This window comes from Channa argus, chromosome 5 (genome assembly GCF_033026475.1).
Source record: "Channa argus isolate prfri chromosome 5, Channa argus male v1.0, whole genome shotgun sequence".
In the NCBI taxonomy this organism is placed as follows: Eukaryota; Metazoa; Chordata; class Actinopteri; order Anabantiformes; family Channidae; genus Channa; species Channa argus.
The window spans coordinates 27190691-27206542 of record NC_090201.1 but is presented as its reverse complement, the minus strand read 5'-3'; the positions used below and the strand labels follow the sequence as shown (position 1 = coordinate 27206542).

At 37.3% G+C, this 15852-nt stretch overlaps 2 protein-coding genes across 5 annotated transcripts; both read left to right on the top strand.

The window, feature by feature from the left end:
* Positions 1–6617, top strand: LOC137127142 (CMRF35-like molecule 6). 2 transcript variants are annotated; one of them, XM_067503637.1, is made up of 8 exons: positions 1–222; positions 405–701; positions 1624–1953; positions 2167–2247; positions 2781–2855; positions 5103–5189; positions 5934–5977; positions 6068–6617. In XM_067503637.1, the coding sequence occupies exons 1-8, from the start codon at positions 180–182 to the stop codon at positions 6125–6127; spliced, it is 1017 nt and encodes a 338-aa protein (XP_067359738.1). In that variant the 5' UTR covers positions 1–179; the 3' UTR covers positions 6128–6617. The 2 variants fall into 2 exon arrangements, with proteins under 2 accessions (XP_067359738.1, XP_067359739.1); XM_067503638.1 differs by lacking the exon at positions 2781–2855 and having other exon boundaries at positions 2–222.
* Positions 6618–9511: 2894 nt separating this feature from the next.
* On the top strand, positions 9512–14435 carry LOC137127139 (CMRF35-like molecule 8). 3 transcript variants are annotated; one of them, XM_067503630.1, is made up of 8 exons: positions 9512–9644; positions 10218–10517; positions 11480–11809; positions 12023–12097; positions 12495–12575; positions 12920–13003; positions 13182–13228; positions 13695–14435. In XM_067503630.1, exons 1-8 carry the CDS (start codon positions 9602–9604, stop codon positions 13932–13934), a joined length of 1200 nt encoding a protein of 399 aa, XP_067359731.1. In that variant the 5' UTR covers positions 9512–9601; the 3' UTR covers positions 13935–14435. The 3 variants fall into 3 exon arrangements, with proteins under 3 accessions (XP_067359731.1, XP_067359730.1, XP_067359732.1); XM_067503629.1 differs by having other exon boundaries at positions 13692–14434; XM_067503631.1 differs by lacking the exon at positions 12023–12097 and having other exon boundaries at positions 13692–14433.
* The last annotated feature ends 1417 nt before the right edge of the window (positions 14436–15852 follow it).

Below are 15852 nucleotides of genomic sequence, written 5' to 3'. Positions count from 1 at the left end.
GACAAAAAGAAGAAGGACAGAAAGGTGGAGGCGAGAGGTTTCAAAAGTTGCCAACGTCAGAAATTCAGGAAACACTGAAGACATTTACTGGCAGTGGACACAAACGGACAAGAAGAAAGTGAAATAACCAACTGGAGACAAATGACTGAGGACCTGAGATCTCAGCATCCAGAACCAACATGATGAAAAGTTTTTTTCTGCTCCTTCTTTCAGTGATGGCAGGTAAAATATTCAAATATTCCAAAAAATGAATATGTTTCTGTTTGATGAAATCTTCATGTTATTCATATCACAGATTAAGTGGTGACAAAACTTCTGACACTTTCTGTTTTCTTGATGCACAAATAGAAAACCGGATTATTTCAGATGGTGACAGAACATGAACTTTTCTTTCTGATCAACAGGTTGTGACCATGAATATAAAGTGAAGGGATGCAGAGGCGGATGGAATGAATTCACTTGTGTCTGTCCTCAAAAACAAAGAACCTGTCAAAAGATTGATGTAGTTAATCACATACAAACAATAACAACCACAGTTAAAGACGAGTGGGAAAACAAAGGCAGAATATTTCTGTACCATAACACAACAGCAAAATATCTCAAGGTGTTGATCAAACAACTAAAACCTAAGGATTTTGGAAAATACAGGTGTATATTTAACAGATACTATGTGTCATCCGAGGAAGTGGAGCTGGAATACGGTAAGAAAGTTTGCATGTTTTTATTGTTATTAATGTTCCTCTGTTCCTTTGTTAAAACACTTTACCTGCGTTAAGAAAAGTGCTGCACAAACAATTTTTATCATTATCAGAACTTCATTTATTATTATTATTTTTATTTATTAGTAGTATTAGTATTTACAGTAGTAGCAGCACTGAACAATATTTCATAAACGTACTATGAACTTTATTATTATAAATAAACTTTAGCAAATGTTCTATTTTAAAATAAAATTCTGTATCCAGTTAAAGTCATTATCATTTTCTCCCATCAATCTCACTAAAGCTCATTACAGAGAATAAAATAAGTTATATTTTAAAGTTGCAAAACAAAACTGAAATACTTTCACTGATTTGTGAGTAGAATTACTACAATGACATGATACTAACCTTCACAGTCAAACTCAGCAGTAATTATGATGTGTATTATGGCAGGAACTGTCCTTCTTAGTAAGTGCAGTGCTGATACTGAATCACCAACAGAGATAAACAGTATCAGTTAGAAAAGATGATGAGAGTTTGTCCTATAAAATATGTAGATTTCCCTAAACAATGATCCTAAACAAAACTACACAAAGAACGTTTTTCTTTTTTCTTCAAAAAAGTACTTTTTCTTACTAGATTCTTATAAAAAAGGAAATTTGGATGATTTTTATTGTTTTGTACATTTTCCAGATTTAATGATACAATTCAGTGAATGAAGGATTCAGACCAATAAAGTGAATCTTTTAAGTTTCCTCAGCAAAGCAAACTTTAACAGAAAACTCTTTGACATATAACACATATTATAGTACAAATATAATGAAGTATGGTAATGAGTACACACTTCTGTACATTTCTATCATGTTAACACAGTATTACACTGATATATTTTGCATGTTTTACTTTTCTGCTTCATTTGCAGAACGTAAAAACTGTCAGACTCCACTTCCTGTAATCGTGACCAGAACAGATAAAGTCACCTTCACATGTGATATGTCAGAATATCACAGACAAAATGACAGAGTCAAGTTTTTCTGCAAAGAGAACGATTTCTTCATCTGTGAAGAAATTTTACCAACAAAATTATCTCAAAAGTCAAACAGGAGGTTCACTGTCACTGACACCAACAGTGGCTTCAGCGTCTCCATCAGTGATGTGTCCTCAGAGGACGCTGGTGTCTACTGGTGTGGAGTGAAATCAGATCAAGGAAAATATCGTTCAGCTTTTAGACAAATACAACTGCAGGTTCTGAGTGAGTTATACTCCTATTAGATCAACTGGGTTTTGATAAAAGAATCATTTGTGTTGTTGATCTCTTCAGTTTCTTATTGAAGAAGTAAAGCAGTTTCTCATTTCTCTGAAAAGTAATTTAAATTACCAGGCTCATAAAAACTACTTTGATTTATTTCAATGATATTTATTTTCTGCATTTTGCTAATTGTGACCCTTATATTTATTCCCACAGCTCCTCCAACTACATCAACACCTTTGATTACGACTTCTGTTGCTTCAGACCAGACAACTACTGGACCTGCTGAGACTCACGGTGAGAGACCTGCTGATCAAAGAGGAGGATAATTGGGGGGAATGTTAATATGAATCTGTCAAGTTTGTTAAAGTCAGATTTTGTGTAAGAAACAAGCAGAGGGGAAACAAGTGGAGTCAGAAGGCAGGTAAATACAGAGACAAGGTGAATTATATTAAGAATAAAAATACAAAACAGGTTATTAAAAGTCGAGGAAAACAATTCCCAGGTGTGGACACAAACCAGAGTCAGAGAATAAGTGATGATGATTAACAGTCAGGGAAGTAATCAGATTACTCAAAAAGACTAGCAGGAGATCAAATCCTTGGCAGGTAAAAAAATGCCTAATAAATCAGAGACAGGTGAGGTGGCTGTGGGAGTCAGAGCTGGATAGAGAACATTGTAAAGGCTGCGTTTTACCCATTATGACTCTTAAGAAGTAAAACCATTTTTATTCTTGTCTAATTTTTTATCACTACATTTCGATTGATTTATTTCAATAATATTTATTTTCTGCATTTTGCTAATTGTGACCCTTATATTTATTCCCACAGCTCCTCCAACTACATCAACACCGTCGATAACGACTTCTGTTGCTTCAGACCAGACAACTACTGGAGAGACTAACGGTGAGAGACCTGCTGATCAATGAGGACGATAATTGGGGGGAATGTTAATATGAAACTGTCAAGTTGGTTAAAGTCAGGTTTTGTGTAAGAAACAAGCAGAGGGGAAACAAGTGGAGTCAGAAGGCAGGTAAATACAGAGAAAAAGGTGAATTATATTAAGAATAAAAATACAAAACAGGTTATTAAAAGTCCAGGAAAACAATTCCCAAGTGTGGACGAACACAAGAGTCAGAGTCCGAGAATAAGTGATATGAAAAACTCTGAATGAGGGACTGGAGGACGGTACACGATAACAAATAATAGTGGTTTTTGAGTTTTCCAGTTTGGGTGTGAAAGGTTAAGAGTAAGACTCTCAAATGAGTCATAACTATGTTTAGGTCTAGAGTTTATTGATAAGCTACAATGGAAGATTGCTGCTACTCCTCCACCTCAGCCTGTGCTTCTAGGAACATGATCATTAACATGACTCATTTAAACTGAAATATTCTTCCTGCTGTAACCAAGTTTCATTAAGACACAATAATTTATAATTTACTAACAGAGATTTAAAAGAGAAAGATCTGATAATTAATAATCCACATTTAATAGTTTTGGGGTTTTGTTCTGTAAGAGGAGTCGTCTTAACTTTTATTAGTTTATCATGATTAACTCCTCTTGTGGTCGTTTTTAGTTTATGTAATTTAGTTGGTCGGGGAACAGACACAGTCTCTATAGGTATGTGGGAGTTGTGGGGGGGGGGACGGTTGTAAGGACACTGCAGGAAGACGTGTAGGACTGGATCTCTGCATCCTAGACTCAACTCTGGATTGTTATAATTTTTGTTGTCTAATAAAATCAGACATATTTCTGTACTGTACATGTACATAAATACCATTAAACTTCCCTCTGACGTCACCACATTAAAATATCTTTCTACTTCAAGCTGAAAAATGCCTCCAAATGACATCACTTGGAGGAACCTTTAGCTCAGATTATGTCATCTAGTTGCTCACACTATTGAGTTTGTTATCGTGGTCAACCTGCTTTTCCAGGGCTCCTCCAGATGACATCATCTGAAATCTTACTGATAGAAGCAGAGAAACACTTTAATAAAGTGAAGTCAGAGGGAAGTTTAAAAGCATTAATGTACATTTTCACATTACACTAAAGCAAGTTTGACATTGGTGAAGTTGCCCTATAAGCGTCTCTACTCTTAGAAGAGGGTAGAATTTTTAAACTTTGTCTTCTTGATGGGAGGTCATGAGTTCTGCTACGTGTGGCATCGATTGATGTCCCAACTGCCTCAGACTGTTATCGGGCTGATGTTGTGTAGTCTGATCCCAACAACGTATCTAACATCAACCATCACCTCAGAGACCCAGAACCTCAATCATTACGAATTTCACTTAGACAGGTGTCACATTTGGAGAACTCGAGTGCAGATACAAAATACTGCAAAGAGTCCAAATGCAAACAATCCCATGAGGGAAAAAGTGCAGGTAACTGGATAAAGGTAAACCACAGAGAAATAAAAGAAAGCTGAGGTTGAGTGAACAGTGAAGATAATCTGTTACTGAACAAGAGAAAATAGCAGGTAATTTTACGGAGAGGAGACAAAATGGCTGCCAGGTGTGTGGGACTGGTGACAAAGAGTCAGGTGGTAAAATTGGAGGGACAATAAAGTGGACACAGCAGGAGGGGAGGGGCTGGTGAGCAGGTGAATCAGGGAAACAAGTGAGGCCTGAGCCTCTTGTGGCAAAGTGGGAGAAAACACTGGACGTGATTTAAGACGGAGCAAAAACCAAAAGGCACAACATCAGTAGCTAATCTAGGACGACTGGCTGGATACAGGAGTGATGATAATGTGTAAGACATAGACGGAAGAAACAACAGCCAATACACACAAAAGACTCCAACACACTGACTCACTTATGCTGCAACATTGAAAGGAGAGTGTAGGAGATGACAGAGAAGAGACAACAGTTCATGGACATGTCCAAGAACTAACAGGGACCTGAGGAAGTCAGAATGTAAAGGAACCAGGCAACAGGACCTCTGGGCAGGATTCATGAGGATATTTTAAATACAGGATGGTTTATTTTTTTGCAGCAATCTGCAAAACTGTTTTCATATTCTCCATGTTTCTCTTAGACTTTGTTTCAGTGCCATCAGAAACCTGGACGTCTGTTTCTTCAGAGGATTAAGGGCTTTGTATGAACCTCTGTCACATCAGTTACAGTCCCTTATGTCGTGTGTTTTGTCCTGCAGCTGGATCTCAGTTGGCTGCAGTCACAGCTACAGTCGTCCGTGTAGCTGCTCTGGTGGTTGTGAACATACTGATTCTCTTCTACACATGTAAGAGGCTGCTAACATGAAACACACCCACAAACGTTTCTCATTGGGGGTATAAGGGCTGGTGAGCCGTCATTTAAGAAATTCAGGAATCGGAATAGATCAGATCAAAGGTTCTTTAAAGTCAGGTGGGAGCAAACCAGATGAAAACAGTGGATGGAACAATTATCCAGAGATTTATTACAGTACAATTATCTACATAAAACCAATAACATGTCTAAACAAAAAACCTCAATAGAAAAGTGGTATAAACTAAGAGCAAAACACACAAAGGAAAAACCTGAGTTGATGTTCAAAAAACTACCACACACACACACACACACTCAGAGTAACTGGTTATGATTGCATCATGTCTAACACTAACCCTCAGAAGTTAAGGCCCAACCTCAGCCCTCATCTTAACCTACATCCAATTCGAACCTCAACCCTAAAACCAACTCCTAACCCCCAAACAGGTCTTTCTGTTTACAGGGGCCACTAAAATGTGATGGACATTTAGATTTGTCAACATATTTGTAATTTTTCCCAGAGTCATTTCTGATTCTCAGGGTCACTACAGTGGATTATTTGTCCCCATGTTTATTTGGCACAGTTTGTTCTCAGATGCTCTTCCTGATGCAGACCTTCCCAACTTCTACTGGCGACACTGCACAGGTTCAGTATCTTGCCCATGGACAAGGCAAGAAAACTGCACCTCTGCTGCCCCCTTGTGTTTCCCCATTCATACTATTTTTTTTTCTGTGTCAGGCTCAAAAATCAGAAGAAATAGAAGAGAAAAACAGAAAAGTTGGGTAAGTTAACATATTAGTCTAAAATGGTTGTATTATGGGGGAGACCTGTATATACAGTAAAGTATTAATCCTGTGTTTTTCTTTTGGAAGGATCGTGGCTATGCAGAGGTACAGGACCCACCCAGAAGACCGTCTCAGGAACTGCAATGAAAACAGCTGTGATGGGACTCAAGAAAGACTGTGATCAGAGAGGAACTACACCCTTGTCAAATTTAATTGTTTGGTGAAGCTAAAAAAAAAAACTTCTGGCAGGTCGATGACATCCCAACACATTCAAACTGTTTCCAGACTTATGTTGTGTAGTCTGACTAGATGTCACCGACCACCTCATTAAAACCCACTGACCAACTTTCATGGAGGGAGAGAACAAAATAATCCAACAGGCAGCAATTCATTGAGTTCAATGGAGTCAGGCAGAAAGAAATGTGACAGGGAGGGTCACCAGCCTAAGTTCAGGGTTTAAAACAGGCACAATTTTTCAAATGCAAGTAAAACAGTAAAGTTCAACACTTCAAAAAAGTAACTTTACAAAAAACCTACTGTATCTTGGTTTATCTACAGTATTAACAGCAAAAATTTCATCAAAACATCCCCAGCAGAAAATTAATCATTTCAATCCTCATCAATGTTTTCACAAATAACAGTGTCCTTGAAAAGCATAAAAATAAACCTTTATTAATGACATCGTGTTTCTGTTGTTGTTCTTTTTCTCCATCACTACAAGTAAAGACACAAAAACACACTGCTGACAGTGATCAATTCAATTTAATTCAACTTTATTTATATAGCATTGAATCACAACAAAATCATCTCAAGGCACTTTAGAGAATAAAGTCAAGATTATAAAGATGTATACAGGGAACCCAACAATTCCCCCTTGAACATGCTTTAGGCAACAGTGGAGATGAAAAACTCCCTATAACTGAAGAAACCTCCAGCAGAAGCAGGCTCAGGGTGGGTGACCATCTGCCTTGAATAGAGAAAAGAAAAGAGCAAAAACAAAACATCGGTTGGTAGGACCAGTAGCTGCACTCTGGAAGACACACAGCTCCAAAGCCAGGGAAGCCCAGTAAAAATTGGGGAGGGTTGCGTCAGGAGGGCATCTTCTGGTGTAAAAACTGTGCCAAATCAACATGCGGATGATGATCCTGAACTGGGAGAAGCTGAAATGAGTAGTAGTAGATATAAAGTAAAAAGTATTGGTCCTAACACAGAGCCTTGTGGAACTCCATAGCTAACCTTTGTGTGCATGGAGGATTCATCATTAACATGAACAAATTGGAATCTATCAGATAGATAAGATTTAAACCAACCTAGTGCAGTTCCTGTAATCCCAATTTCATGTTCCAGTCTCTGTAATAAAATGTCTAGTCCATTATCTGAGGCCAAGAGAAGATCGTTGGTGACTTTTACCAGTGCTGTTTCTGTACTATGATGAACTCGAAATCCTGACTGAAAGTCTTCATACAAATTATTCCTATGAAGGTGATCACATAATTGTTTTGCGACTACCTTTTCAAAGATTTTAGAAATAAAGGGGAGATTAGATATTGGTCTTTAATTGGCTAAAACACCTGGGTCAAGACAGGGTTTTTTAAGTATTGGTTTAATTTCAGTTACCTTATAGGCCTGTGGTACATAGCCTGTTTCTAAAGATAGATTGATGATATCTAATATGAATGTATCTATTAAGGGTAAAGCTTCCTTGAGCAGCTTAGTTGGAATAGGGTCTAGCAGACAGGTACATGAAGGTCTATCTGTAATTTTTGGGGGGAGGATCTGGTGAATTCTTTCTCTAATAGTTACAATTTTATTCATAAAGAAAGTCATGAAGTCTTTGCTGCTCAGAGTTAAGGGAAAACTAGGCTCAACAGAACTGTGGCTCTTCAGCCTGGCTACAGTGCTGAACAGAAACCGGGGGTTGTTCTTATTTTCTTCCATTAATGATGAATAATATGCTGTTCTGGCATCACAGAGCTTTTTTGTATATTTGTTAACTGTTTTTCCAGAACACCACTTCCTTTCTAACTTTTGTGTTGCCTGTTTTAAGTTGTGTGTTTGTGAACTATACCATGAAGATCACCTCTTCTAGTTTACTGCTTTCTTCAGAGGGGCAACACTATACTATGTACAACACTATCGAGTATTGTACATAGTGAAGCTGCAGAATTATCAACAATTTAATCAACTTGTGCAGGAGTAACATTAAGGTGGCTACTTTCCAAGTAATTCCAACAGTCAGTAGTGCTGTTTCTGTGGAGTGACCCCTCTTGAAGCCAGACTGGTTGACATCGAGGAAGTTGTTCTTGGAAAGAAAGTCTGAGAGTTGATTAAAGACTCGTTCCATTAATCAAATTGATGATTGGAACAATACTTAAGTCATTTACTAACAGAGATTTAGAAGAGAGAGAGAACAGACACAGTCTCTATAGGTATGTGGGAGTTGTGGGGGGGTGACGGTTGTAAGGACACTGCAGAGAGACGTGTAGGACTGGATCTCTGCATCCTAGGCTCAACTCTGGATTGTCATAATTTTGGTTTTCTAATAAAACCAGCCCTATTTCTGGATAAGAAAGCTGCAACATCTAAAGTAGGATGATGCCATCTCTGCTCATCAGAATAGATTTTCCCCAAAATCGTTTCCAATTATCTATGTTTCCCACATCGTTTGCTGGGCATCACCTAGACAGCCAGAGGTTGAATGACAACATGCGGCTGTATATCAGGGGTCCAGAGAAAACTACAGAGTCCGACAATGTTTTGGCAAAGTTACACACCGACAGGAACAGGACACAATACACTTACAGCAGGAGGAAGTTTTTCACAACGACCACTCTACCTCCAAACCATGTCAGACAGTTTCAGTGCAGAATGTTTCTGATCTGGATTTTCACAGTAGATTACTATATGATAACTATCTGTTTCAACAAATGGACTGGCAGGAACAGTCCATTGTCGGCTCTTTGGGTTGTACAGGGGCGTTAGTTAAGGTTAAAAAGAGCTGCTCACTCTTGATCCCTTTACAATCTGACAGAACCTGAGCACAAGGAAAAGTCTTCCAGTGTCCAAATGTTGAAACCTGATTGAGACGGAGATAAATGTTGACTCAAAGGGGATGAAAACTTATGCAGTGACTTATTTTATGTCTTGTATTTTACATCCATATTATAAATAAATAAAGTGGGGAAACTTCACACTTTTGATAAATACTCTATAGAACATGAACAATGCAACCAGGCAGTGAATTTGAAGTGAGTTTTTATAAAACCTGCTTAACAGTCTGTAGAAATGTGCAATAAGAGAGCAACAACATGTGTGACAGCAGCTATTTAATCATAGACAGTGTAGGAGGCCATGTGGTTACTTTTTATACTGTGAGTCAATTTTTTTTTACTCTCTGACTTTCTCCCACATATTTCTTGCTTTAGGAAGAAGTTACAACTCAGACAAAAAGGGGAAGGACAAAAAGGTGGAGGCGAGAGGTTTCAAAAGTTGCCAACGTCAGAAATCCAGGAAGTACTGAAGACATTTACTGACAGTGGACACAAATGGACAAGAAGAAAGTGAAGTAACCAAGTGGAGACAAATAACTGAGGACCTGAGATCTCAGCATCCAGAACCAACATGATGAAGAGTTTTTTTCTGCTCCTTCTTTCAGTGATGGCAGGTAAAATATACAAATATTCTCAGGTTTATGAATGTTGCATAATGCATAGGTTCTGCAAAAGGCTCGTGATAATGTGCTTTATTACAGCCAGAAATAAGAGACGTCCTACAACTATATACTGTAAAGTCACATTTTGCTGCAAATAACTGAAACCAGCAACATAACTATGTTTTTAAAGCAAACTTCTGTTTAGCTCCAAGTTTTTCTTATTTACATATACAGAATGAAACGTAATACTTAATAAAAGAAGAACCACAAAATAAATGGTAGAATATAAAAAAGATGTTGGTGTAACAACAAGCAACACTGAGTTTAAAGTTAGAACCAAAGAAATGACTGAAACAACAGGAACAGACAGAATTAAAAAACACACAACAGAAATGATTGAGGCTCAGCTGAAGCAGTGACAGGCAGGTCATCAATATGAATATGCTTCTGTTTGATGAAATCTTCATGTTATTCATATCACAGATTATGTGGTGACAAAACTTCTGACACTTTCTTGATGGACAAATAGAAAACTGGATTATTTCAGACTGTGACAGAACATGAATTTTTCTTTCTGATCAACAGGTTGTGACCATGAATATGAAGTGAATGGATGCAGAGGAGGATGGGTTGAATTCATATGTGTCTATCCTGAAGGACAAAAAACTTATAAACAGATTGATGTAGTTCATCGCATACAAACAATAACAACCACAGTTAAAGACAAGTGGGAAAACAAAGGCAGAATATTTCTGTACCATAACACAACAGCAAAATATCTCAAGGTGTTGATCAAACAACTTCAACCTGAGGATTTCGAAGAAGACTACAAATGTAAATTTAACGGACAATCTGAGTCATTCAAGGAAGTGGAACTAAAATACGGTAAGAAAGTTTGCATGTTTTTATTGTTATTAATGTTCCTCTGTTCCTTTGTTAAAACACTTTACCTGCGTTAAGAAAAGTGCTGCACAAACAATGTTATCATTAGCAGAACTGCTTATTTATTAATTATTTATTAGTAGTATTAGTATTTGCAGTAGTAACAGCATTGAACAATGTTTAATAAATGTACTATGAACTTTAACATTATAAATAAACTTCAGCAAATGTTCTTAAACAACAAATTCTACTAATATTTCTTTTTCAGGCTTTTAAAATAAAATTCTGTATCCAGTTAAAGTCTTTATCATTTTCCCCCATCAATCTCACTGAAGCTGATAATGGAGAATAAAATTTTAAAACTAAATTGAAATACTTTTACTGATTTGTGAGTAGAATTACTACAATGACATGATACTAACCTTCACAGTCAAACTCAGCAGTAATTATGATGTGTATTATGGCAGGAACTGTCCTTGTTAGTAAGTGCAGTGCTGATACTGAATCACCAACAGAGATAAATAGTATCAGTTAGAAAAGATGATGAGAGTTTGTCCTATAAAATATGTAGATTTCCCTAAACAATGATCCTAAACAAAACTACACAATAAAGAACGTTTTTCCTTTTTCTTCAAAAGAGATTTTACATTGTTAAAAACACAAAATACTTTTTCTTACTAGATTCTTATAAAAAAGGAAATTTCAATGATTTTTATTGTTTTGTAATTTTTTCCAGATTTAATGATACAATTCAGTGAATGAAGGATTCAGACCAATAAAGTGAATCTTTTAAGTTTCCTAAGCAAAGCAAACTTTAGCAGAAACCTCTTTGACATATAACACATATTATAGTACAAATATAATGAAGTATGGTAATGAGTACACACTTCTGTACAGTTGTATCATGTTATCACAGTATTACACTGATATATTTTGCATGTTTTACTTTTCTGCTTCATTTGCAGAGTTTAAAAACTGTCAGACTCCACTTCCTGAAATCGTAACCAGAACAGATAAAGTCACCTTCACATGTGATATGTCAGAAAATCTCAGACAAAATGACACAGTCAAGTTTTTCTGCAAAGAGAACGATTTCTTCATCTGTGAAGACATTTTACCAACAAATTCATCTCCAAAGTCAAACAGGAGGTTCACTGTCACTGACACCAACAGTGGTTTCATCATCTCCATCAGTGATGTGTCCTCAGAGGACGCTGGTGTCTACTGGTGTGGAGTGAAATCAGATCAAGGAAATGATCGTTCAGCTTTTAGACAAATACAACTGCAGGTTCTGAGTGAGTTATACTCCTATTAGATCAGCTGGGTTTTGATAAAAGAATTATTTGTGTTGTTGATCTCTTCAGTTTCTTATTGAAGAAGTAAAGCAGTTTATAATTTCTCTGAAAAGTCATTTAAATTACCAGGCTCATAAAAACTACTTTGATTTATTTCAATGAAATTTATTTTCTGCATTTTGCTAATTGTGACCCTTATATTTATTCCTACAGCTCCTCCAACTACATCAACACCGTCAATTACAACTTCTGTTGCTTCAGACCAGACAACTACTGGAGAGACTAACGGTGAGAGACCTGCTGATCAATGAGGAGGATAATTGGGGGGAATGTTAATATGAATCTGTCAAGTTGGTTAAAGTCAGGTTTTGTGTAAGAAACAAGCAGAGGGGAAACAAGTGGAGTCAGAAGGCAGGTAAATACAGAGACAAGGTGAATTATATTAAGAATAAACATACAAAACAGGTTATTAAAAGTCCAGGAAAACAATTCCTAACTGTGGACGAACACAAGACAGAGTCAGAGAACAAGTGATGATGATTAACAGTCAGGGAAGTAATCAGATTACTCAAAAAGACTAGCAGGAGGTCAAAACCCTTGCAGGCAAAAAATTGCTATTGATTTATTTCAATGATATTTATCTTCTGCATTTTGCTAATTGTGACCCTTATATTTATTCCCACAGCTCCTCAAACTACATCAACACCGTCGATTACGACTTCTGTTGCTTCAGACCAGACAACTACTGGACCTGCTGAGACTCATGGTGAGAGACCTGCTGACGACGACTGAAGGATTTATGAGTCTGTCAAACCAGTTACAGTTTGCTGCTCAAAACGACCATTTTGCCAATGTTTTGTATCTTATCTTCTACTGTATATAACAACAACAACAACAACAACAACAATAATAATACTATATCTAGTCTCAGTACCTCTAACCACTTCCTCGCATAGTTTCTGTCCCCTCAGTCCAGTCGAATAAAGTATCTGCCAAGTGCTTTTGGGTCCTGACACCAATAGAAAAGAGTTTTTGTACATATAGGATGAGCTCTGGATGATATGGTTTAACTACAGCTCTCTGCCTATTCTTGTGTGTTTCGTCTTGCAGGTGATTCTCAGGTTGGGGTCACAGCTGCAGTCGTCTGTGCAGCTGTTCTGGCGGTTGTGATCCTGCTGGTTCTCTTCTTCATACGTAAGAAGCTTATTAACAGCTTTACACAACATTAAACACAAAAAGCTAAAAACGTTTGCTAGTGGAAGTACACGGGCCCACAAGCATGGATTTCATGAATAAATGAATGTATTAAAAAGAGAACAACTTATGTCTGAATACAAACCATTTGATATATTTTCTCTTTTTTTCCTGCCAGGTTCAAAAACCAGAAGAAATAAAGCTGAAAAACAGAAAAACAAAGAGGTATTATGAAGATGTGCTTGTTTGGTAAAGTCTAGCAGAATGACAGCTGACTCTCTTTTACCAAGGACTGTGTGGAGACATGTGTCCTGCTGTAATGCAGATGGGACAGACAAAACACACCAAGGGGTGTGGTTCATTTGCCAGGGTCTCCCCCCTCTGCAGGTTACTGACAGCATGTCCCTAGAGAAGTATTTCAAACTGTTTAGAGTCAATAAAAGCATAGTGCACCTGCTGATCACAACCACCCCTCCCTCATTTAATGTCTCAAGCAGAGCCGCCCCCTGGACCGATGGTGTCTCTGTTCACCTAAAAGCTGTGATTTAAGTTCTAATTTATTACATGATCCCTGAGTCTCAGTGAGACATTACTGACTGTAATTTACCACAAAGAACAACTGAGGCTGATGACACTGTCAGTTTTTCAGGTATTTACGTTTATTCACCGGAAATGTTTTTGTCCACAGCAGAAGGATCATAGTTATGCAGAGATACAAGAGCCCCCCCAGAAGACAGACCCAGGAGCTGCAATGAAAACGGTTTATGCCACTGCCAACTTTCCCACAAACCCCTCTGCCTTCATGGATTACTCCGAAATCACCTTTAAAAACATCTCTGAGGAAGTTAATAGTAACATATATTCCACCGTGAGAGACAACGACCAAAACTCCACATACGCCACAGTCCACGACTCCAAACCATCTCTTTAAACTCTGCTCCACTGTGAACCAGCTGCAGCAGCACTGAAGAAATGATTATTGCCCATTACATATTTCTGGGTCAGAAAGGCTAACAGCCAAGTATTTTTAGCAGCAAGCTGATTTTAATATGTAATAAAGTAACAACAATAGCTTTTTACTTCCTAACAGCCAAAAACAGGTAAAATATTTGGTGCCTCTATAAAAATGTGTCAAATGTCTCCATGTCTTTAAGAATCAAAAATGCTTTGAAATGGTTGGAAAGAAATTTGTGCTCTGTATCTATGTCATTTAAAAAGCTGGTTTCTGATGTACTTGTTAAAATATGCATAATTTAGAAATGTAGAGCTTTCAGTGACTGAAACTTTAATGGAAACAGCAAATCCAGATGCTAAGTGTATGTACGTAGTGAAGACTGCTGTGTCTTTTGTTTGGGAGGATTATTTGTGTGGGGGGGTTGTGGATGGGATGAGGGGGCTGAGCTGATGATTGTGTGGGAAGATCACAAAAATAAAAGGAAAGTTCTATCAAATAAGGCCGATAGTGCATCAGTTTCTTAAATTCTATTTTTCAAAGCAGGTACCAAACAAAACCTCCACACAAAATCAAATTATATACAGAAACACAATCATACAATCATCACAGCACTATACAGCAATATATTGCAAACATATTGAATTAAGCTCAGAGATTTTATCCCTTCTGCTTCAAAACGAAACATTTCCGACCAAAACAAAGAAAATTAATGAAATAACTTTTGGAAATTCCCCAGACTACAACGCAGAAACCGTTTTGCTAGAAAATCTTAATTTCTAAAGTCATTTTGTGGAACCTCCCACTATTAATATATGATTCCAAAATTCTGAAAACAGCATTTATATGCCTTTATAATATCCCAAATTTTTAAAAATTCTTCTAGTGGCCAAAATGTTAATTCAATTTCATTTCAATTCAACTTTATTTATATAGCACCAATTAACAACAAAGTCATCTAAAGACACTTTACAGAATAAAGTCCAGACTATAAAGATGTATAGAGAGAACCCAACAAATCCCTCTTGAGCAAGTCCTAGTCAACATTGGAGAGGAAAAACTCCCTTTAATGGAAGAAACCTCCAGCAGAACCAGGCTCATTTTTTAAAAGTTATATTATGTGGAATAATTCTATAATATAAAGCAGCAGCACAGTAGTAAAGTGGTTCGCTCTGCCACCTCACAGCCAGATGGTCCCTGGTTTGAATCCCTGGCTGGCTGTGGACTCTTTGTGGAGTTTGCATGTTCTCCCTGTGATTGCATGAGTTTCCTCAAGGTTAACTGCTTAGTACCTCTTATTTCCCCCATAAATTACTCTTCAATTACAGTGTTAGAGGATATAACACCTTTGAGAACAAGGAAATTATATTTTATAATATAATTTATAACTCTGTATAATTCTGGGACAACACAATCATTCAAATGAAACCTCCACATTTAGTAACTTTAATCCACCTTGTTCATAACTATGCATCAATTTTTAGTCCCAGGACGCCTGAGTCATCTGCACAGCAAGACAAACCAGGTCCATACTGTAATGTGTGATAACATGGTCTCTGTGTCAGAGATCTGACCAGTCACAGCTCAGTAGGTTTAACTTTTCAGAAGAAGCAGGACAAGCTGCCACTGATCAACTTCACTGATTGGGAACTTGCTTCTTTTCATTCTAGTTTGGGTCGTACTGTACATGTACATACATACCATTAAACTTCCCTCTGACGTCCCCACATTAAAATATCTTTCTACTTCAAGATGAAAAATGCCTCTAGATGACATCACTTGGAGGAACCTTTAGTTCAGATTTTGTCATCTAGTTGCTCACACTATGGAGTTTGTTATCAGGGTCAACCTGCTTTTCCAGGGCTCCTCCAGATGACATCATCTGAAATCTTACTGA

Bases quoted from the DNA above. Each gene is read 5' to 3' on its own strand.
- LOC137127139 (XM_067503629.1), top strand. From the start codon at position 9,602: ATGATGAAGAGTTTTTTTCTGCTCCTTCTTTCAGTGATGGCAG. The intron at 13,004-13,181 runs GTAAGAAGCTTA...TTTTCCTGCCAG, and splicing joins GCTGGTTCTCTTCTTCATAC to GTTCAAAAACCAGAAGAAAT. The intron at 13,229-13,691 runs GTATTATGAAGA...TTTTGTCCACAG, and splicing joins AAAAACAGAAAAACAAAGAG to CAGAAGGATCATAGTTATGC.
- LOC137127142 (XM_067503637.1), top strand. From the start codon at position 180: ATGATGAAAAGTTTTTTTCTGCTCCTTCTTTCAGTGATGGCAG. The intron at 1,954-2,166 runs GTGAGTTATACT...TTATTCCCACAG, and splicing joins AATACAACTGCAGGTTCTGA to CTCCTCCAACTACATCAACA. The intron at 5,978-6,067 runs GTAAGTTAACAT...TTCTTTTGGAAG, and splicing joins GAGAAAAACAGAAAAGTTGG to GATCGTGGCTATGCAGAGGT.